The sequence below is a fragment of the Ranitomeya imitator genome, chromosome 2, assembly GCF_032444005.1.
Source record: "Ranitomeya imitator isolate aRanImi1 chromosome 2, aRanImi1.pri, whole genome shotgun sequence".
Classification (NCBI taxonomy): Eukaryota; Metazoa; Chordata; class Amphibia; order Anura; family Dendrobatidae; genus Ranitomeya; species Ranitomeya imitator.
The window spans coordinates 229,383,105-229,408,212 of NC_091283.1; the positions used below are offsets into that span (position 1 = coordinate 229,383,105).

Consider the following 25,108-nt stretch of genomic DNA (forward strand, 5'->3'; position numbering starts at 1 on the left):
CCTAAGATTACCCCCCGATGTTTCCCATGCTCCTTTAAGGAAGGAATCTGCCATCTTAACTAACTAACCGGTCTTTTAAGGTTCCCTTGTCCTCAAAGAAAAGGGCAAATTTCTTGGAGGTCTTTGCAACTGCAAAATCTAGTTTTGGGGCTTTATCCCAGGATGTCTCCCACTCTTTTTTTTATTCAGGGATTGTATGTTTTCATTCAGGGGATCATGGGAAATGATCTCCGTTTCCTCTGCGCCAATCCCCAAGCACTATGTCCTGTACCGTCTTTTCTGGGCGAGGGTCTATTACCCCCATAGTGTATCTCACCGCCTTTACCAGGCTTTCTAACTCTTTTAAAGGGAAACTGTGGCACCCTCCCTACTTCATCGTCTGAGAATGAGGAAGCGTCTGATAAATCCAATTCTCCTCGGAGTTAGAGGACTCAGATTGGGGGTGCTTGCTGGCTTTCTGTTCCATGACCCTATCCCCCCGCGTGAGGGATCTAATGGTACTTTTGACCTCCGACTTAATCACTGATCTTAACTCGGAGGTGAATTTGGGGGTTTCCTCACACAATACCTGTTCAACACATGAACGGCAAAGTCTCTTACACGGGTGACAGGTAACTCTTTGTTACACATGGAGCAACTTCTGTGTTTGTTTTTTTCCACTCTTTTTCCTCCCTAAATAATGAAAGAGAAAAGTGGACCCCAATTACAAGGTGAACTTTCACGAAGCTCACTCAATCAGACGCAGCTGCGGGTAATGGTTTTAGAGGAGGAATAGGGTCCTTTAAAGGGCTTTTTGAGGATGGAGACTTGTCCAGATCTTCTGCTGTGCTGAGTAGAATGGCTGCTGAAACATCCACTCCACTTGCTTGCAGAATCATGTCTTTTAGGCTGCTGTTGCCTCTAAAGCTGCTGCTGTGGTGGCTGCTGCTGCGGTTCACTGTCCTCCATTCTGCCGGGGACCGCTGGTTGCGGGAGAGTCTCACCACACTTCTATTTGAACCAGTCGACCGGCGTCCTCAATACTACTTCCAGTTTCACCCCGGAAGTTCCCCATCATCATGTGACCTCCCTGGCTGCGTCATCAGAGGGAGATTCAGAGCATCCCCGCGCATGCGCCGGCCGGACACCCTGCACCGAAATAAGGTGCGGCAGCTGCGCTCCCCCCCCCCCGCAAGACCCATCAGTCCCAATGGTGGTGGCTTCAGGACACCACACCAGCTGTGGCACAGGCCTCCCCGCTGCCTGTACCGGTCTGGCCAGGCCTGGACCATCTTCATCCTGATCTTCTATCTAAAGGTACGCCGAACTGAAGGTTTCCCGTCAGGGATAGAAAACCAACTGATGCGAAGGACAGGTATCGCCATTTAACCTGTAGGTTTCCTGTACCTGAAAGGCGGATCCCCACTCTTGTGGTGCTGTCATCGGGGAAGGATAACATATGTTCTGATGATGGCACCTGGGGTCCGCGCAGAAGAGTGAGGGCATCAAAACACTGCATTGATAAAATGGATGAACGATTATGGATTGGTGGAGTTACCTACCAACCAAATATATTGGAGACGGACAGATATACACCTCTGATAACACCAAACAGAAGATTTAAAAGCCTGAGGAACAAAGCATTGTCACTTGTTCTATTTCCTCAAAAGAAGACAGTCTATTTTGTAAAACAAATAGCTGAAAAAGGCAAAAGATTTATAGGGTGGGAACTTTGGTTTCAGAATGCAAATTGGCTGAACAGTTAATACATCTGCTGTAAACATCACATAGGATACACTGAGACTCTACTGAATGCATCACATGAGATACACCGAGACTACTTTATACATCACATGAGACACACCAAGACTCTACTGTATACATCACATTGGATACACTGAGACTCTACTGTATACATCACATGGGATACAACAAGACTACTGTATACATCACATGGGATACACAGACTACTGTATACATCACATGGGATACACTGAGACTCTACTGTATACATCACATGGGATACAACAAGACTATTGTATACATCACATGGGATACACAGACTCTACTGTAAACATCACATGGGATACACTGAGACTCTACTGTATACATCACATGGGATACAGTGAGACTCTACTGTATACATCACATGGGATACAGCGAGACTACTGTATTCATCATATGGAACACACCGAGACTATTGTATACATCACATGGGATATACCAAGACTACTGCACACATCACATGGGATACACCCAGACTGTACTGTATACATCACATGGGATACACCTAGACTTTACTGTATACATCACATGGGATACAGCGAGATTACTATATTCATCATATGGAACACATCGAGACTATTGTATACATCACATGGGATACACCAAGACTACTGCATACATGACATGGGATACACCCAGACTGTACTGTATACATCACAAGGGATCCACTAAGACTATTGTATACATCACATGGGATACACCCAGACTACTGTAAACATCACATGGGATACACCAAGACTCAGATGGACTACACAGACTCTAATGTAAGCTTCACATGGGATACACTGACTACTGTATACATCACATTGGACACACAGACTCTACTGTAGACATAACATGGGATACACAGACTACTGTATACATCACACAGGATACCCCAAGACTACTGTATAATATCAAATGTGATACACAGAATTTAAGGCATACTTCACAGACAAACTGCTGTCTACCTCACATAGAATACAGAGACTCTACTGCATATCGCATGGGATACACCAACTCTACTGTATACATCATATAGGATACACAGACTGTACTGTATACATCACATGGGATATACCCATACTCTACTGTATATATCACATGGGATACACTGAGAATCTAATGTATACATCACATGAGATACACTAAGACTATGGTATACATCACTTGGAATACACTGAGACTTTACGGTACACATCACATGGGATAAACCCACTCTGCTGTATACATCACATGGGATACACGGAGACTCTACTGTGTACATCACTAGGGATACACAGAAACTCTACTGTAAACATCAAATAGAATACACAGACTCACATAGCTTACATTGGGACTACTGTATACATCACATAGAATACCTAGACTCCTGTATTAAACATATGGGACACAGATTCTACGGAATACATCACATGGGATACATCCACACTCTGCTGTATACATCACATCGCATACACCCAGACTCTACTGTATATATCACATGGGATACACTGAGAATCTAATGCATACATCACATGGGATACACCGAGACTCTGCTGTATACATCACATAAAACACACCGAGACTTCTGTATGCATCACATGGCATACACCGAGACTCTGCTTTATATATCACATGGGATACATGGAGAATCTACAGTATACATCACATGGGATACACCGAGACTCTATTGCATACATCACATGGGATACGAGACTACTGTATACATCACATAGGACACACCGAGACTACTGTATACATCATATGGGATACACTGAGACTCTACTGTACTGTATACATCACATGGGATACACGGAGACTACTGTATACATCACATTGAACACACAGACTACTGTATACATCAGCTGGGATACACCCAGACTCTACTGTATATATGACATGGGATACACTGAGAATCTAATGCATACATCACATGGGATACACCGAGACTCTGCTGTATACATCACATGGGATACATCCAGACTCTACTGTATATATCACATGGGATACAACTAGGCTCTACTGTATACATCACATGGGATACACCCAGACTCTACTGTATACATCACATGGGATACACTGAGACTTTACGGTATACATCATATGGCATACCCCCAGACTCTGATTTATATATCACACGGGATACATGGAGACTCTACTTTATACAATACATGGGATAAACCGTGACTATTGTATACATCACATGGGATACACCAAGACTACTGTACACATCACGAGATACACTCAGACTCTACTGTATACATCATATAAAACACACAGAGACTACTGTATGCATCACATGGCATACACCCAGACTCTGCTTTATATATCACATGGGATACATGGAGAATCTACAGTATACATCACATGGGATACACCGAGACTCTATTGCATACATCACATGGGATACGACGAGACTACTGTATACATCATATGGGATACACCGAGACTCTACTGTACTGTATACATCACATGGGATACACGGAGACTACTGTATACATCACATTGGACACACAGACTACTGTATACATCAGCTGGGATACACCCAGACTCTACTGTAAACAAGAAACTGAATACACAGAGACTCACATGGGATACACTGAGACTCTACTGTATACATGTCACGAATCGGGGGTGACTTTTGGCCAGCACACAGCTATCACATGTGAAGGGGGCTTATCTTCGTTATCCCACCACTGCTACAATGTGATGAAAACACAAACAAGGCTATTGACCTATCAATTTACCGCAGGGGCTTATTTTAGTTATCCTACTGCTGCTACATTATATCACGAACTGCAGGGATTTATGAATATCCCGCTTTCTAGTTCCACTTCAGAACTTGCAGCTCTCCGGCGCTCCCCTTACCCTCAGGTCAGTCAGGAAACTACACCTAGGATAATGAGTCGCCGGATGGGCCGCTTCACTGTGGACTGGCTGGCAGGCACGCTGCAGCGAGGGAATAACTGCTCAGGTCGCAGCCAGACAATAGCTTATAAAATCCCGTTCCGTCGCTGCCAGCTGTACCAACCTAGCCCAGAACACATTTCCACCAGCTCAGATTTCTCCACAGAGGGGTTCGACCCAACCCAAATTAGTTGCGTAATTAACTTCAGGCACATGAAAATTCGCATAGGACATGGAGAAGACAAACTAGTAGTTTTATAGCTTACTCCGAAAAGTAGGCAGTGTTTACAAAAGTTTTATAAAGATTTTACAATAGAGAAGAAGTATGTACAAGCAATTACATTTAAAAAACAGGGATTAAAGAATATTAAGACTCACATGCTGCTTAGATCATCCTAGCTATCCATGCTGGTGGGAGGAGCCATATATCCCAATTCATCAGGGGGTCTTGGTGCAGTGAGGTCCCAGGCAAGAATGAATGCTGAGCTGATTGCAGGGACCTATACTGCTGGGATTGAGACATCCCACAAAAGAGGTTGAGTTACCCTCGCCCTCCCCTTTTCTCAAAGCTACAGCTTTGTTAGCAACACTTCTAATGATCATATCTTGCCTGGAGTACTTAGCAGAGTAACGGCACACACATCACTCATCTTATACTGAATTTAGCATTCTAATGAGTCTGAACTCAGCTAGCTATTCCACATGGTTCAGGATAAATCCATTTCTCAGGTTCTGTTGGAGCTAAAGTTTAGCGACCGATACCGCAGTGAAGCTCTATTAACGCACGTTCCGAATATGTGTCTGGCATATTGCTGTCATACACTGGCAGCGCATTATGGATTATTTAATATCTCCCCCCCCCTTTCAGCAAGGACAGGGGTTTGGACAAAAGAAACTTGCACACACTCCTGGCTAATTAACATTCTGATGGGAGGGGGGAAAGAGCAGAGAGGAGTTTCAAGGCTCACCGCTGGAGACTCAAGTGACACAGGGATTGAGCTTAGGCAAGCAAAGGCAGTGGGAAGGGGGGTCGGATCCCACAGCGTGTGTGATAACAAGGGAAAATGAAAAATCATACACCATTTTATACATTAATGTGACACCTCGCCCTTTTGGACTGCACTACAGAGGCAGAACCTCTCGGAACGCCTACATGTGCAGCTCAGCAGGTTCACCCCGGCAGGATAACCCAACCGCATTGCCATTCTCCCTGCCCTTCTTGTGTTCGATGGTGAAGTCAAACTGCTGAAGGGCAAGGCTCCAGCGTAGCAACATTCCGTTGGTTCCACACATGGCGTTTAGCCAGTGCAAAGGGTTGTGGTCGGTCAACACAGTGAAGGTGCGACCGTACGAGTAGGGCTGCAAGCGTTGCAGGGCCCAGACTATGGCCAGGCACTCCTTTTCTACGGTGGAGCAGGCCACTTCCCTCGGCAGAAGTTTCCAGCTTAGGTACAACACGGGGTGCTCTTGATCCTCCGAGTCAACCTGGCTGAGCACAGCACCGAGGCCAAACTCACTGGCTTTGGTCTGCACCAAGAATGGTCGACTGCTGTCGACTGTTTTCAACACAGGGGAGTTGCACAGTGCTGTGCTCAACGCCTGGAAGGCCTCCTCACAGCCGTCGGTCCAGTTGACAATGTAGGGTAGCTTCTTCCTGGTGAGGTCAATCAAGGGTTTTGCCAGGCTACTATAGTTCTGTACGAAGCGCCTATAGTACCCGGCAGTGCCCAGAAAGGACATCACCTGTTTCTCGGTCCTGGGGGTGGGCCAGGACACGATAGCGTCCACTTTCTCAGGCTCTGGCTTTATGGACTTCCCACATACCAGGTGCCCCAGGTAGTGGGCCATCTGGCACTTTCCCGGCTTGATAGTCAGGCAGGCTTGGTGAATTCGCCTGAGCACCTACTCAAGATGCTGCAGGTGTTCACCCAGGAGGGACTGAAGATAGCAATGTCATCGAAGTACGCCACCGCATGCTTCTCCGGTCCCTGAAGCAGGTGGCTGAACATCCGCTGGATAGTGGCAGGGGCATTCTTCATGCCAAAGAGCATGACCGTGAACTCGTACAGTCCGAAGGGGGTGCTAAAGGTGGACTTCTCCTGCGCCTCGGGGCTCAGAGGAATCTGCCAGTATCCTTGACTCAGATCCATTATGGTCAGGTACTTTGCACCAGCTAACTTCTCAAGCAGCTCCTCGATGCATGGCTTTGGGTGCGCATCAGAGACTGTGATGGCACTGAGCCCCCTGTAGTCCACGCAGAACCAGGTGGTCCGATCCTTTGACCGTTGAATCACCCCCAGCTGTAACATCTCATCGATTTCCTGGCGCACAACCTGATGCACCTCATCGGAGATCCGATAGGGTGTTCGCCGTAGGGGGCATGATTCCGGGTGTCCACCTTGTGGACCGCTAGTTCAGTCCTTCCAGGTCGGTTGGAGAACACGGCCCGGTAGGGTTCCAGCTTGGTCTACAACTGCAACCGCTGGAGTTCGGTTAGTGAGGCGCTTACTTCCACGTCCTCAATGGACTCACTGGCCTTGGCTTGAGCCAGCATGTCCAGGAGGGGGGTCTTCCTCCCCGTCTTTGGGCAGGCTGCAGACCGGTAGGACGTAAGGTTCATGTTCGTGATGAGCCGTCAACATGTTGACATGAAAGGCCTTTCGCCTACCCCAGACGTGGTCAAGCGTGACCACATAGGTGACCGGGTTGAGCTGTTTGTGGACGACGTATGGGCCTTCCCAGGCTGCCTAAAGCTTATCTTTTGGTATGGGGACCAGCAGCCAAACCTTTTGACCCACGTGGTAGGTCTGCTCCCAGGCATTCAGGTCGTACCAGTGCTTCTGATCAGCCTGAGCCTGCATCATTTATTCATGCAACAACTGCGTCAAGGTCTGCATCTTTATAAACATAAGGATGAATGACCTCGGGGAGATCAAAACACCCAACACCGCAGAGACACCAGCACGTGTTTCTCAACGCAAGCAATAAATAGCCAAGTTTTTCACCGGGAAGGAACAACCACGGGAAGGGCAGCATCCAAAAAGGAAAACCACCTATGCCAAAACATGGTATCCATCCGCAGACAGCTGTTTCAGGGTATTTGCCCCTCATCAGTGTGGAGTAGGAAACTGGCTATTAGGAGCAGTGCCTAGTAAAAGGATTATAAACATAAGGATGAATGACCTCGTGGAGATCAAAACATCCAACACCGCGGAGACACCATCATGTGTTTCTCAACGCAGTGATCCAGAACACTGCCCCCATCCCTTATGGGAAATATGCAAATGCATGTAGAAAAGCCATGGAGACACCATCACGTGTTTCTCAACGTCTGTGGATGGATACCATGTTTTGGCATAGGTGGTTTTCCTTTTTGGATGCTGCCCTTCCCGTGGTTTTTCCTTCCCGGTGAAAGACCTGGCTATTTATTGCTTTCGTTGAGAAACACGTGAGTGACGTAGCTGAGCACTCTTGCACCTGTGGACACATGAACCTTTGCAGAAAAAATGGTTATTAGGTTCAGCTGGCACATTTACATCATTTTCAGCATCATTCCTAGAGAAAAAAATTGTTAACAGATGCATCATTACTCAATAAGGCATTGTCAGATACCACATGCGATTTCCCATTGCTATCACTATCATTCGATCGGGGATGAGAGTCAGGGACATCGTATGCAACCATTCTCCCCAAATCAGTCCCCAATAAAACATCAGTGGGCAAGTCATCGGACAGCCCCACTTCATTCACCCTGCTCCCGACACCCCGATCTATATAAACCCGGACCATTGGCAAGGGACAGCTGATGCCCCCAATCCCGGTGACCGTTAGGGTTTTCCCCGGAATGATCTTTTCAGGGGCCGCCAGTTCGGGTTGGATGAGGGTCCGTTCAGCCCCGACGTCCTTGAGGCCTGTAGCGACATGGCCCCCCACGGTGAAATGCTGCATGTTGCCACACCCCCTCCCAACTGCCCCACCCACAAAGAGAACTGCTGCATTAGGCCCTGGGGCTTGGCTGGGGGGTTCTTCTGTTTCTCTGGACAGTAGGCACTGATATGACCAGTCTGTTTGCAGGGAAAAAAAATGGCGGTCGGTGGAAGGTCTGGTGCTGTTGGCAACAGGGACAGGGACTCTGTTGTGTTGGCTGGCAGGAGCACTGGCGTTGGTTGCAGGCTTATCCCCTCTCCAGCTGTCGGTGACAGGCTTCCGCACTTCCGATTTACGGTTGGCCTCGTAGGCATCGGCAATCTGCGCTGCTTTCGTCACATCTTTGGGTTCTCTCTCAATTACGAACTGTCGCACCTCAGCTGGGCAAAGATGTAAAAACTGGTCTTTGATCATCAGGTCTCCCAGCTGCTCAAAGGTGGTCACTGATAGTCCTTGGATCCACTGGTTAAAGTGGGTCCCGAGTCCATGCACAACATCGTCGTAGCGTAGTGGGCCACGTTGGAGGTTCCGGAAATTCTACGGTAAACCTCAGGTGTAAGCTGGTACTTGGTTATCAGGGCCTGCTTGATGGCCTCATAGTCACCATCTTGCTCTTGAGGGAGAGCCGTAAACGCCTCCAGAGCTTTGCCCCTTAGCTCTGGGGTCAGGTATCAGGCCCATTGGTCCCCAGGCAGCCCGTACTGTCTGCAGGCTTTCTCAAAGGCCCGAAGAAAAGTGTCCAAGTCCCCATCTTTTTCCATCACAGGAAACCGCTCGTGCCGGGGCTTCGGTATCTGAGCGCTGATGGGCTCACGGCTCTGGGTGGTGGAGGGTATCCCCCCCTGCTGGACTATCTCCGGTTCATAGTCTTGCTGGGTTTTGCGCTGGGCTAGCTGGGCCTCTCGCTCGGCTTGTGCCTTCTGACGGTATTGCTGGATCAGCTGCAAACGTCCATCACGGTCGTCAGCGGGGGGTTGTTCCAAGGTGGCCAGCAGGTGGGGGTTCAATTCGCCCTGGTTGCAAGTAGGGCTGGAATTCAGTGGTTGGATCTCGGCTGCAGCACCATCTCTGCTTAGCTGGGTTCTGCGCCCGCTGGGCTCTGACCGTTTTCCCGTTGCACCAGAGCCGCGACCAGTCGTTTTTTTGTTCGTGTTGTCGATCCGCCACACCCCGCAAAGGGCAATTAGCACATCCTTCTTAAGGTACCTTCACACTGAGCAACTTTCCAACGAGAACGACAGCGATCCGTGACGTTGCAGCGTCCTGGATAGCGATCTTGTTGTGTTTGACACGCAGCAGCGATCAGGATCCTGCTGTGACATCGCTGGTCGGAGCTAGAAGTCCGGAACTTTATTTGGTCGTCAGGTCGGCGCGATTCATCATGTTTGACAGCAAAAGCAACGATGCCTGCAATGGTTTTTCATGGAGCGAACAACCAGCGAGAACGATAAGTACGTCACTGGATCGCTCCTGCATCGCTCAGCTGTTGCCGGTGTTTGACGTCTCCTAGCGACCTAAACAGCGACGCTGCAGCGATCGGCTCGTTGTCTATATCGCTGCAGCATCGCTAAATGTGACGGTACCTTTTAAGCTGCTAATACCACTGTTCTCCCATCACAGCCACGGTTGTCAAATAAAAGATAGGACAGAAAAAAAAAAGAGAAAGGTAGGGGGTAATTAACAGTACACACAATTGTCTCAGGACTAATAAGCACTGAGTTAGTTCTCCAAACTATTGCTCAAATAGGAATGATTGCTCAAACCAGATCACTAATGCTCTATGATCCTACCGCTCTGCCACCAATGTCACGAATCGGGGGTGACCTTTGGCAAGCACACGGCTATCACATGTGAAGGGGGCTTATCTTCGTTATCCCACCACTGCTACAATGTGATGAAAACACAAACAAGGCTATTGACCTATCAATTTACAGCAGTGGCTTATTTTAGTTATCCCACTGCTGCTACAATATATCACAAATTGCAGGGATTTATGTATATCCTGCTTTCTAGTTCTGCTTCAGAACTTGCAGCTCTCCGGCGCCCCGTTACCCTCAGGTCAGTCAGGGAACTACATCTAGGATAATTAGTCGCCGGACAGGCCGCTTCACTGTGGACTGGCTAGCAGGCACGCTGCAGCGAGGGAATTGTAACAGCTCAGGCCGCAGCCAGACAATAGCTAATAAAACTCTGTTCCGTCGCTGCCAGCTGTACCCACCTAGCCCAGAACACATTTCACTGCCACCAGCTCAGATTTCTCCACAGAGGGATTCTAGCCAACCCAAACTAGTAGCGTAATTAACTTCAGGCGCGTGAAAATTCGCAGAAACATTGAGAAGATGAACTAGTAGTTTTATAGTTTACTCCAAAAAGTAGGCAGTGTTTACAAAAGGTCTATAAAGATTTTACAATCTGAGACGAAGTATGTACAAGCAAGTACATAAAAAAAACAGGGATTAAAGAATATTAATACTCACATGCTGCTTAGATCATCCTAGCTAACCATGCTGGTGGGAGGAGCCATATATCCCAATTCATTAGGGGGTCTTGGTGCAGTGAGGTCCCAGGCAAGAGTGAATGTTGGGCTGCATGCAGGGACCTATACTGCTGGGCTTGAGACATCCCAAAAGGGGGTTGAGTTACCCTTGCCCTCCCCTTTTCTCAAAGCTACAGCTTTATTAGCAACACTTCTAATGATCATATCTTGCCTGGAGAACTTAGCAGAGTAACGGCACACACATCACTCATCTTATACTGAATTTAGCTTTCTAATGAGTCTGAACTCGGACTAGCTATTCCACATGGTTCAGGAGAAATCCATTTCTCAGGTTCTGTTGGAGCTAAAGTTTAGCGTCCGATACCGCAGTGAAGATCTATTAACGCACGTTCCGAATATGTATCTGACATATTCCTGTGAAACACTAGTGGCGCATTATGGATTATTTGATTTCTCCATTTTCAGCAAGCACATGGGTTTAGACAAAAGAAACCTGCACACACTCCTGGCTGATTAACATTCTAACTTGGGGGAAGAGCAGAGAGTAGTTTCAAGGCTGCCCGCTGGAGATTCAAGTTACATAGGGCTTGTGCCTAGGCAAGCGAAGGCAGTGGGAAGGGGGGTCGGAGCCCACAGCGTGTGTGATAACAAGGGAAAATGAAAAATCATACGCCATTTTATACATTAACGTGACAACATCACATAGAATACACAAACTCTACTGTATAAATTATATGGGACACTCTACGGTATACATCACATGAAATACACCCAGACTCTACTGTATACATCACATGGGATAAACCTAGACTCTACTGTATATATCACATGAGATACACCCACACTCTACTGTATACATTACATGGGATACACTGAGACTACTGTATATATCACATGGGATACATCGAGACTCTTCTGTATACATTACATGGGACACACCCAGACTGTACTGTATACAGTACAGACCAAAAGTTTGGACACCTTCTCATTTAAAGATTTTTCAGCATTTTCATGCCAATGAAAATTGTAAATTCACACTGAAGGCATCAAAACTATGAATTAACACATGTGGAATTATATACTTAACAAAAAAGTGTGAAACAACTGAAAATATGTATTATATTCAAGGTTCTTCAAAGTAGCCACCTTTTGCTTTGATGACTGATTTGCACACTCTTGGCATTCTCTTGATGAGCTTCAAGAGGTAGTCACCGGAAATGGTCTCCCAACAATCTTGAAGGAGTTCTGAGAGATGCTTAGCATTTGTTGGCCCTTTTCCCTTCACTTTGCGGTCCAGCTCACCCCAAACCATCTCGATTGGGTTCAGGTCTGGTGACTGTGGAGGCCAGGTCATCTGCCGTAGCACCCCATCACTCTCCTTCTTGGTCAAATAGCCCTTACACAGCCTGAAGGTGTGTTTGGGGTCATTGTCCTGTTGAAAAATAAATGATGGTCCAACTAAACGCAAACCGGATGGATAAGCATGCCGCTGCAAGACGCTGTGGTAGCCATGCTGGTTCAGTATGCCTTCAATTTTGAATAAATCCCCAACAGTGTCAACCAGCAAAGCACCCTCACACCTCCTCCTCCATGCTTCACGGTGGGAACCAGGCATGTAGAGTCCATCCGTTCACCTTTTCTGCGTCGCACAAAGACGCGGTGGTTGGAACCAAGGATCTCAAATTTGGACTTATCAGACCAAAGCACAGATTTCCACTGGTCTAAAGTCCATTCCTTGTGTTCTTTAGCCCCAACAAGTCTCTTCTGCTTGTTGCCTGTCCTTAGCAGTGGTTTCCTTGCAGCTATTTTACAATGAAGGTCTGCTGCACTAAGTCTCCTCTTAACAGTTGTTGTAGAGATGTGTCTGCTGCTAGAACTCTGTATGGCATTGACCTGGTCTCTAATTTGAGCTGCTGTTAACCTGCGATTTTTGAGGCTAGTGACTTGGATAAACTTATCCTCAGAAGCAGAGGTGACTCTTGGTCTTCATTTCCTGGGGCAGTCCTCATGTGAGCTAATTTCTTTGTAGCGCTTCATGGTCTTTGCAACTACACTTAGCGACACTTTCAAAGTTTTCCCAATTTTTCAGCCTGACTGACCTTCATTTCTTAAAGTAATGATGGCCACTCCTTTTTCTTTACTTAGCTGCAATTTACTTGCCATAATACAAATTCTAACAGTCTATTCCGTAGGACTAACAGCTGTGTATCCACCTGACTTCTGCTCAACACAACTGATGATCCCAACCCCATTTATAAGGCAAGAAATCCCACTTACTAAACCTGACAGGGCACACTTGTGAAGTGAAAACCATTTCCGGTGACTATCTCTTGAAGCTCATCCAGAGAATGCCAAGAGTGTGCAAAGCAGTCATCAAAGCAAAAGGTGGCTACTTTGAAGAACCTTGAATATAAGACATATTTTTAGCTGTTTCACACTTTTTTGTTAAGTATATAATTCCACATGTGTTAATTCATAGTTTTGATGCCTTCAGTGTGAATTTACAATTTTCATAGTCATGAAAATACAGAAAAATCTATTAATGAGAAGGTGTGTCCAAACATATGGTATGTACTGTACATCACATGGGATACATCCAGACTCTACTGTATACATCACATGGGATACACTGAGAATCTAATGCATACATCACATGGGATACACCCAGACTCTACTTTATACATCACATGGGATGCACGGAGACTCTACTGTACACATTACATGGGATACACCCAGACTATACTTTATACATCACATGGGATACACCGAGACTCTACTGTACACATCACATGGGATACACCCAGACTCTACTGTATACAGCACATGAAATACACCCAGACTCTACTGTATACATCACATGGGATACACGCAGACTACTGTATAAATCACATGGGATACACCGAGACTACTGTATATATCACATGGGATAAACGGAGACTCTACTGTATACATCACAGGGGATACACCCAGACTCTACTGTATACATCACATGGGACACACCCTGACTGTACTGTATTCATCACATGGGATACACGTAGACTACTGTATACATCACATGGGATACACGGAGACTACTGTATACATCACATGGGATACACCCAGACTCTACTGTATACATCACATGGGATACACAGAGACTACTGTTTACATCACATGGGATACACCAAGACTCTACTGTATACATCACATGGATACACAGAGACTCAACTGTATAAATGTTGTTCCTATTTTCAAAAAGGGGAAGAAGGTGGACCCAGGGAACTATAGGCCGGTGAGTCTGGCTTCTATACCAGGAAAGATCTTTGAACAAATTATTAAACCACATTTATGTAAGTAACTGGATAAGAATGAAGTGATTAAACAGAGTCAGCATGGGTTTGTAACTAATAAGTCATGTCAGACTAACTGAATTTCCTTCTTTGACAGAAGCACTGAATGAGTGGATCAGGGAAATGCTGCCGATATAGTATATCTTGACTACCACAAAGCATTTAACAAAGTATCTCACACCATCCTTATTGAAAAAATGACTAAGTATGGAATGGACTAGGCAACTGTAAGGTGGATTAATAACTGGCTTAGTGATCGGACCCAAAGAGTGGTTGTAAATGGAATACTTCTTCCAACATCTAGTTGGAAGAATGTCTCAGTACCACAGGGCTCTCTCCTGGGCCCTGTATTGTTCAACATCTTGATCAATGATTCAGATGAAGGAATTGAGGGTAAACTGATTAAATTTGCTGATGACACAAAGCTAGGAGGGATAGCTAATAGTAGAGAAGAGCGAGAGAGGATTCAAAAAGATATAAAGAAACTGGAGCAGTGGGCAGCAACTAACAGAATGATTTTTAACAAGGAAAAGTGCAAAGTACTACATCTGGGCAATAAAAATGATAAAAGCATATACAGAATGGGAGGAATAGGGCTAAGCAACAGCACATATGAAAAAGACTTGGGTATACTAATAGATCATAAACTGAACATGAGTCAACAGTGTGATGCAGCAGCAAAAAAGGCAAATGCAATTCTGGGATGTATTAAGAGAAGTATTGTAATGGGGTCTATCAATCTGGGGTACCTCTTTCAGTACCACCACGTGTTTTTGGAGGTCCACTCTGCTTTGGCTGGAGTCTGAATGAAGGACGCTGGCTGGAATTCCTTGATTACATGGGCGCATATAAAAGATCACTGCATCTCCACGTATTTCCAGTCTGACAAAAACTTTACTCACAGGACACAGAAAATATAACACAGATACAGAGGGCAGGCCAATAGAAAAGCGACAGGCCAGACATACATTACAATAGCCGCAGGTGGTCGGAGCCTGCCGATATTTACTGTGGGAATTACAAAGGTGGGGGGGGGGGGGCAGACAAAAGGGGAATATCGTGTCCCCTCTGCCCAGGGGTGCAACCTGTGGGCTGATGCATTAGGGACATGCGTCTCACATGGAACCTATTATACATACATATAACTGCACAACATATTCTGGGTGCTGAGTGGTTCCGTAACACGGCTCCCCTTTTCAGCGACGCGATCGGCATACACAGTCTGATCCTTAACGGATTGGTTTGGGGATGACCGAAGTTTATGGGGTTGGCACAAGTTCCGTTTGTCGACTTAGTCCATCGGCATTACCGTTTTGTTTGCCGGGTCTGTAGTGGATGGTGAAGTCCAGAGGTTGTAGGGCTAAACTCCACAACAGCAATCTGGCGTTGTCTCCGGAGACCCGATTAAACCAGACTAGGGGATTATGGTCCGTTAGGAGGGAAAACTATCGTCCATACAAATATGGTTGCAACTTTTTGAGTGCCCATACTACCGCCAGGCACTCCTCGATGGCCGCATAGCTTACTTCACGGGGCAGTAGTTTCCGACTCAGGTAAGCTACCGGGTGTTCTTGGCCGTCCGGCCCGACTTGGCTCAGTACTGCCCCCAATCCAAACATAGAAGCGTCTGTGTGAACCAGGAAACGTTTAGTTGGATCGGGTGCGGCCAATACAGGGGTATTGGTGAGGGCGTCCTTTAGTTGGTGAAAGGCTTCCTCACACTCTGGGGTCCAGGTTACCTGGCGGGGTTGGTTCTTACGAGTCAGATCAGTGAGGGGCTTGCCTACACTGCTGTAATTGGGAACGAATTACCTGTAATACCCCGCTGTCCCTAGAAACGCCATGACCTGGGTTTCAGTGCATGGGGTGGGCCATTTGGCTATGGCCTCAATCTTGGCTGGTTCTGGTCGCTGTTTCCCACTTCCCACCCAATGCCCTAAATACTGAACCTCTGCACCTCTGCTTTGCCCACGTGACACTTGTTTGGGTTCAGGGTGATTCTGGCCTGGTGTATCCTGTCCAATACTGTCTCTAGGTGATTTAGATGCTCTTCCCATATCGCACTGTAGATGACGATTTCGTCCAGGTAGGCACAAGCATAGTCCTGGAGACCATCCAGAAGCCGGTCAGCCAGCCTTTGGAAGGTCGCCGGGGCATTCTTCATCCCGAATGGCATAACTCGAAACTGGAATAAGCCGAACGGGGTGACAAATGCCGACTTGGGAATAGCGTCAGGACTAAGGGGAATCTGCCAGTAGCCTTTGCATAGATCGATGGTGGTCAAATACTTTGCCCCCGCCAGCTGGTCTAACAACTCATCCACACGTGGCATGGGATATGCATCCGTCACTGTTTTCTCATTGAGCTTACGATAGTCTACACAAAACCGTGTAGTCCCATCCTTCTTGAGCACTAACACTACAGGGGATGCCCAAGGACTATGACTCTTCAATGACCCCTAAACGCAACATCTCTTGTATCTCTTGTCGCATCCCCTCTCGTACAGACTCAGGGACGCGGAAGGGGTTTTGTCACAGGGGGGTCTGATCCTGGGTCTTAACCTTGTGTTGTGCCAGGCGAGTGTACCCTGGTCTCCCCGAAAACATCCTCTGTCGCTGCCTCAACAACTCCTCCGCCTGCGGTCTCTCCCGGGGGCCTAGGTCTTCACCCATGTGTACCTGGTCCCATGTTTTAGACTGAGTCCTTTCCCCTAAGACATCCGGCAAGGGAAGTCCAGCTAAATCCTCTGCTTCAGGTGCACAGATGGCCACTACCTCTTCAGGGCGCTCCCGGTAGGGCTGCAGCATATTCACGTGGAACATGCGGATAACCCTGGGGTCGTCACAATCGGCGACATTATAGGTTGTGTTGGCTATTTTCCCCACTACCTGGTAGGGCCCTTGCCATGCAGCTTGGAACTTGTTCTGCTTAGTGAGCTCTAACACCAGGACCTTCTGTACTATTTCCAAGGTGCGATCTCTGGCCCTCTGATCGTACCATATGTGCTGGCGCCGCTGGGTCGCCTGCATGTTCTTACGTACAGCCTGGGTCAGCTCCTGTAGGCGGTCGCGGAATTCCAGCACATAGGGTACAATAGGTACCCCTTCTATGAGGCCCTCCACTTCCCAGTGTTGTTGCACTAAGTCTAGGGGTCCCCTTACCCGTCTACCAGCTTGAACGGGGAGAACCCCGTGGATTCTTGGGGCACCTCCCGATAGGCAAACAGGAGGTGTGGCAAGAATTTCTCCCAGTCCCTGTAGGTCCTGGTAAAAGTCCCAATGAGCTGTTTTAATGTCCCGTTAAATTGTTCACACAACCCATTGGTTTGCGGGTGGTACGGGGCGCTTCTAATGGACTTCACGCCGCACAGCTTCCACAGTTGGTTGGTTGGTCACCTCTGCTATAAACTGGGTACCCTGGTCCGAGATAATCTCCCTGGGAAATCCAACCCGTGAGAAAACCTGGAGCAGGGCGGCCGCCACCGTCTCTGCCAGTATGTTAGGTAACACAACCGCCTCTGGATACCGTGTGGCATAATCTACCACTGTCAATATATACCTTTTCCCTGATGGACTGGGTTTGGCTAACGGCCCTATCAGATCGACCGCTACTCGGCTAAATGGTTCCTCCACAATGGGGAGGGGGCGTAATTTGGCCTTGCATCGATCCCCCCTCTTGCCAATACGCTGGCAACTGTCACAGGTCTGGCAGTACTGACGAACATCATAGGTTACCCTGGCCAAAATAAATTTTGTGTCAGACGATGCCTGGTGCGACTGACGCCGAAGTGCCCGGCCAAGGGTATGTCATGAGAGATTCGCAGTAACTCCTGCCTATACTTCTTGGGAACTACCAGCTGTTGTTTTATAGTGGGGCTCGTCCCTGTGTGGTGCTGCTCTGTGATCCGGTAGAGGAGTCCCTGCTTCCATACAAACTGTTCCCCTTCCAGTACCCCTCTCACCTCCTGTGCCTTCCCACGATATCCCTCCAATGAAGGATCCTCAAGTAACTCCCTCTTAAATTCATCTGGGGTGGCCCAAGAAATGTGTCTGGCTATGGGAATACGTGTAGGGCTGGGATGTCTTACCTGGGCCTCTTCTGAGTGTGATTCCGCCTCCGCAGCTCGAGCACGTCTCCGGGTGGTCACAGGATATGTCTCAGCCAGAGGGGCAACCGAGAATGCAGACAACATGGGCCCCAAGTCATTTCACAGCAAGACATCTGCAGGCAAATCCTCCATCTCTTCCACCCCTTGGTTAGTCGTAGCCCCCAATGCCGGGTCAGCTTCGCCTTGGTAGCAGTATACAGCAGCCCAGCTGAAGGTAGCTGTTCCCGCCTTTGGCCACTGGGTATGCTGAGTCCGATTGGGACATTGTCTTTGCAGGTGGCCCAGCTGACGGCAGGTGTGGCATCGCGCCCCAGGGGGACTGTGGTAGGCCGTGTTTCTAGTTGGTCCCCCTACAATCTTCGGTGGTTTGGGGCCCTCCAGGTCAATGGGCGGGCCCCTAGTGACCATCTTTGATCCGGACAACTGCGGCCTCCTGGCATCATGATGTTCATCGGCCAGACGAGTGGCTTCCTCAAGAGTCGTTGGCCGCCTGTCCCGAAGCCATTCCTGTGTCTCGGGGGTTAGTCCATTAAAGAATCGTTCTAACAAGAAGAGCTGGATGACGTCCTTCTTAGTGGTTGCTTGGCTCCCTTATACCCACTGTAGCAGTGACCGTCGTAACTTAAAGGCCCATTCAGCGTGGGTATTGGTTACGCGTTTCATAAGTCCGCGGAAATTTTGGCGGTATGCCTCTGGTGTCAGCGCATACCGGGCCAAGATCACTTCTTTGATCCGCTCATAGTCCCTACAGTCCTCATCAGGTACCGTGCGATAGGCGTCCGCTGCCCGGCCTGTCAGCTTGCTGGCCAGAATCTGAACCCGTTCCTCCGGCTTCACTTGATGAAGGGCACACTGCCGCTCAAAGTTCTGCAGAAAGCCATCAATGTCTTCCTCTGCCTCGTGCAACTGTCAGAAGGCATTATACTGGATCTTTTCGTGGCTTACTGTTGAAGGTACCTGGTCAAAGGCCAGAGCTCCCCCTGCTTGCTGACCCTCCTCTCTCCGCTCTGCCATTTCCATCTTGGCCAGCTCCACTTTGGTCTGCTCTGCCATCTCCAGCTTGGCTAGCTCTATCCTGCTCCGCTCGGCCATCTTTTCCTTCAGATCAGTACGCACATCAGCCATCACCTCTCGTATGATCTCTACTGCAGAGTTTGGGCCCTAGAATGCCAGTCTGTTCTTTACCTCCCTCTGGAATTCAGTCTCCTCCACGTTCACATTGGGGGGCGCTGCACTGTCGTGTTCCATAATGGCTGGTATCAAATCCACTTTTGTTTTGTTGCTGGCGATCAACCCTCGGGCTTCCACCAGATCTTTTAATGTAGTCCTCTTTAACTTCTGGTAGTTGTTTTCCTTTCATTCCTTTCCTCCTGTAGGTGTATCATATCCCACTGTCTGCCACCAGTGTAACGGGGAGTACCAATCTGGGGTACCTCTTTCAGTACCACCCCGTGTTTTCGGAGGTCCACCCTGCTTTGGCTGGAGTCTGAATGAAGGACGCTGGCTGTAATTCCTTGATTACATGGGCACATATAAAAGATCACTGCTTCTCCACGTATTTCCAGTCTGACAAAAACTTTACTCACAGGACACAGAATATATAACACAGATACAGAGGGCAGGCCAATAGAAAAGCGGCAGGCCAGGCATACATTATACAATAGCCGCAGGTGGCCGGAGCCTGCCGATATTTACTGTGGTTGCGGACAAAAGGGGAATATCGTGTCCTATCTGCCCAGGGCGCAGCCTGTGGGCTAATGCATTAGGGAGATGCGTCTGACATGGAACCTATTATACATACATATAACTGCACAACATATTCTGGGGGCTGAGTGGTTCCGTAACACGTAACAAGCATACAGTCTAGATTACGCTTATTCATTGTTGCCCTCTACTTCTCTTTGGTCAGACCTCATCTGGAATACTGAGTCCAGTTTTGGGCACCACATTTTAAAAAAGACATCAACAAACTGGATCAAGTTCAGAGAAGAGCGACCATAATGGTGACCAGTCTGCAAACCATGTCCTATGAGAAACGGTTACAGGATTTGGGAATGTTTAGCTTGCAAAAAAGACTGAGAGGAGACTTAATAGCTGTCTACAAATATCTCAAGGGGTGTCACATTGTAGAGGGATCATCTTTATTCTCATTTGAACAAGGAAAGACTAGAAGCAATGGGATGAAACTGAATGGGAGGAGACATAGATCAGAAAAAACTTTTTGACAGTGAGGGTGATCAATGAGTGGAACATGCTGCCATGAGAGGTGGCGAGTTCTCCTTCAATGGAAGTCTTCAAACAGAGGTTTTCACATGTACCCATTCAGATGGAGACGTTTATTCTCAGCGAGGTAAGGCAAGTTTAGGACCTGGTATAATAGAGATGCCGTAACGGAACTACCAGGTACACATAAAATTGGCCATTTTTATGCGCTAAAAGCTCTCATTTTTCATATTTCTAGTGCAGTAATGCAGTTCAAATTTCGTTTTTCAAGTTTGTATGTTTATTTACCTAACTTCAAACAGAGGCTGGACAGACATCTGTCTGGGTTGATTTAGTGAATCCTGCTTTGAGCAGGGGGTTGGACCAGATGACCCAGGAGGTCCCTTCCAACTGTACCATTCTATGATTCTACATCACATGGGATTCATCCAGCATCTACTGTACACATAACATGGAATACATCCAGAGTCTACTGTATACATCACACGGGATACACTAAGACTCTATGGTATACATCACTTGGGATACACTGAGACTTTACGGTATACATCACATGTGATACTTCATGACTCTACCGTATATATCACATGAGATACACAGACTGCTGAATATATCACGTAGGAGACACAAACTGCTGTATGAACATAACATAGAAGACACTGAGACTGCTATATATACATCACATAGGAGACAATAAGAAAAATATACATTATTCTTCAGTAGTAGGCTATTCTGCAATATATAGGCAAATAATAAACAGCTGTAGTGTTTCTATAAGCCGGACATTCATTACCTCGCGGGTGCTGGAGGAGGGCAGAACAAAGCCCTCTACAGACAATCCATGACACTAAACAAAATAAAAAAAAATACAATAAAAAATGAGAAGGAATTGATATTTTTTACATTTATCATAAAACTGTTTCACCTTTTGTAGGATTGCCCAGACTTTTTGATAAAATCCTACAGGAACTCTATTCAGCGCCCCATCCAAACGTCGTCTTCTGAGCCACTGGCCCTGCCGGCTGTCATAAGCGCCGTCACTATCTGAGATGGTGGATGTAGAGAGCTCCCCAGAAGAGGACAATGTATCTCCAGGCTTCTGTATTAGAGCATAAGAAATAAGTGTCAGATATCTCCAGATACAAGTATCTCTGCATACAGTTTCCTTTATCCTCTTAATGAGCTATGACTGATTTGTTTGTCATGGGGAGATTAAGGGTGCACGGAGGGAGCTCAGAAGCTGATCCCACTGCACACAGGTGTAATACATAACACAGACAATAACTGCACAGCAGCTCAGCTCAGTAATCGACTGCAGTGCTGTCAATGTGACCTCAGCGCTGCAGACAATAACTGTGCACAGCAGCTCAGCTCAGTTATCGACTGCAGTGCTGTCAATGTGACATCAGCGCTGCAGACAATAACTGTGCACAGCAGCTCAGCTCAGTTATCGACTGCAGTGCTGTCAATGTGACATCAGCGCTGCAGACAATAACTGTGCACAGCAGCTCAGCTCAGTAATCGGCTGCAAACCTGTCAATGTGACATCAGCGCTGCAGACAATAACTGTGCACAGCAGCTCAGCTATCGACTGCAGTGCTGTCAATGTGACATCAGCGCTGCAGACAATAACTGTGCACAGCAGCTCAGCTATCGACTGCAGTGCTGTCAATGTGACATCAGCGCTGCAGACAATAACTGTGCACAGCAGCTCAGCTATCGACTGCAGTGCTGTCAATGTGACATCAGCGCTGCAGACAATAACTGTGCACAGCAGTTCAGCTCAGTAATCGATTGCAGTGCTGTCAATGTGACCTCAGCGCTGCAGACAATAACTGTGCAGAGCAGCTCAGCTCTGGACCTCAGCGCTGCAGACAATAACTGTGCACAGAAGCTCAGCTCAGTAATCGACTGCAGTGCTGTCAATGTGACATCCACGCTGCAGACAATAACTGTGCACAGCAGCTCAGCTCAGTTATCGACTGCAGTGCTGGCAATGTGACAACAGCGCTGCAGACAATAACTGTACACAGCAGCTCAGCTCAGTAATCGGCTGCAGTGCTGTCAATGTGACATCCACGCTGCAGACAATAACTGTGCACAGCAGCTCAGCTCAGTTATCGACTGCAGTGCTGGCAATGTGACAACAGCGCTGCAGACAATAACTGTGCACAGCAGCTCAGCTCAGTAATCGGCTGCAGTGCTGTCAATGTGACATCAGCGCTGCAAACACTGGGGACAGTGGGGGAGCAGGATTTGTAATTTTTGTTTAATTTAACTATTCATTAGTCAGAATTTACATCACAAATTTCCAGAGAATTCTGGTTATTTTCATCACACGAGACAAAAAAATGCCAAAAGCAGAAAATGACTTGAGTAACAGCTTCTTTTAATGTCTACTTATATCTTCAGCACATTAACTATGGGAAATGTATAAGTAAATGATATTTACCAGCGATAATGCGGAGAATAAATCCATATCCTGTACGGGAAACACAAAATACTGGATCAGAATGTGACATTAGATAATAAGCGCCCCTCAGCCGGCCTCAGTCGGGCCTCGTTCACACATTATGTACAATCTGCTGAGCCCTGCATACGGCCATGTTTGTAGGAGTACAGTGTCAACAGATCACAGCGACACGTCCGCCCATGGTCTACATCACTGATCCCAATACAAGTCTGTGTGAGGGTGAAGATCCCAGACAGCGCATGGATGTCTCACTGTGCAGTCCGTGTGTGGAGGCCGTGTGCAGCCCGTGTAAGCAGCCAGTGTGCAGCCCGTGTACGAAGCCAGTATGCAGCCCGCGTACGCAGCCAGTGTTCAGCCCGTGTACGCAGCCAGTGTTCAGCCCGTGCACGCAGCCAGTGTGCAGCCCATGTACGCAGCCAGTGTGCAGCCCGTGTACGCAGCCAGTGTTCAGCCCGTGCACGCAGCCAGTGTGCAGCCCATGTACGCAGCCAGTGTGCAGCCCGTGTAAGCAGCCAGTGTGCAGCCCGTGTACGCAGCCAGTGTGCAGCCTGTGGACGGAAGTCGTGTGCAGCCCGTGTATGCAGCCATTGTGCAGGCCGTGTATGCAGCCATTGTGCAGCCCGTGTACGCAGCCAGTGTGCAGGCCGTGTACGCAGCCAGTGTGCAGGCCGTGTACAGGCAGTGTGCAGCCCGTGTGCGGAGGCCGTGTACGCAGCCATTGTGAAACCCGTGTACAGGCAGTGTGCAGCCTGTGTATGCAGCCCGTGTGCGGAGGCCGTGTGCAGCCCATGTAAGCAGCCAGTGTGCAGGCCGTGTACGCATCCAGTGTGCAGCCCGTGTACGCAGCCAGTGTTCAGCCCGTGTACGCAGTCAGTGTGCAGGTCGTGTAAGCAGCCAGTGTGCAGACCGTGTACATATCCAGTGTGCAGCCCGTGTACGCAGCCAGTGTTCAGCCCGTGTACGCAGCCAGTGTGCAGCCCGTGTAGCAGCCAGTGTGCAGCCCGTGTACGCAGCCAGTGTGCAGCCTGTGTAAGGAAGTCGTGTGCATCCCGTGTACACAGCCGTTGTGCAGCCCGTGTACGCAGCCAGTGTTCAGCCCGTGTACGCAGCCAGTGTGCAGCCCGTGTAAGCAGCCAGTGTGCAGCCTGTGTACGGAAGTCGTGTGCAGCCCGTGTACGCAGCCGTTGTGCAGTCCGTGTACGCAGCCAGTGTGCAGGCCGTGTATGCAGCCATTGTGCAGCCAGTGTGCAGGCCGTGTACGCATCCAGTGTGCAGGCCGTGTACGCATCCAGTGTGCAGGCCGTGTACGCACCCAGTGTGCAGGTCATGTACGCAGCCAGTGTGCGGCCTGTGTGCGGCCTGTGTGCAGCCTGTGTACGATTATCATCATACTGTATAAGAGAAGCTTTACAATATATATTTTACATCAGAGATTAACTAGTGATGATAATAACGGACACAACTCCACTGATGTACAACCTTCCACCTAATAAAACTCCCATGTCTGAACGAGACCCTGAAGACCTCAAGGCAACCAGAAAGGCTGAAAGTAGTGGGCAGGCGGCATATTATAGGGCAGATCACACGGAAATACAGTGCTGTGGGAAAAGGAGCCGTAAACCTGCCATTGTATTACATGTGTGTGCAGGAGTCCAGTGGGCGGTCCTGTGCAGTGAATGACAGCTCGCTGCAAGTACAGTCTTATAGGTACACTGGTAGGACTGCCCAATGGACTCCTATTCCTATACATACAGTGGCATGCAAAAGTGTTCACACACCCCCCTTGGCATTTTTCGGGGTTTGCAACCTCACAACCTGGAATGTCTATGCATTTTTAGGGGTCTGCATCAGTTCATGGACAGAATACGCCGACCACTGATGACATTTAATTTTCTTTTCATCGTGAAGTAGACAACAAA

General features: G+C 48.0%; 1 protein-coding gene across 5 annotated transcripts in view; it reads right to left on the minus strand.

Annotated features, from left to right (window-relative positions):
- The window catches only part of PHKA1 (phosphorylase kinase regulatory subunit alpha 1), a 452,411-nt gene that overhangs the window by 53,527 nt on the left and 373,776 nt on the right, over window positions 1-25,108 (minus strand). For all 5 annotated transcript variants that reach the window (XM_069748675.1, XM_069748674.1, XM_069748673.1 and 2 more), the window contains 3 exons: window positions 23,169-23,198; window positions 21,642-21,815; window positions 21,510-21,563 (listed from right to left, as the gene is read on the minus strand). In XM_069748675.1, coding sequence (XP_069604776.1) covers window positions 21,510-21,563; window positions 21,642-21,815; window positions 23,169-23,198 — 258 coding nt within the window. The remainder of the gene's footprint in view (window positions 1-21,509; window positions 21,564-21,641; window positions 21,816-23,168; window positions 23,199-25,108) is intronic.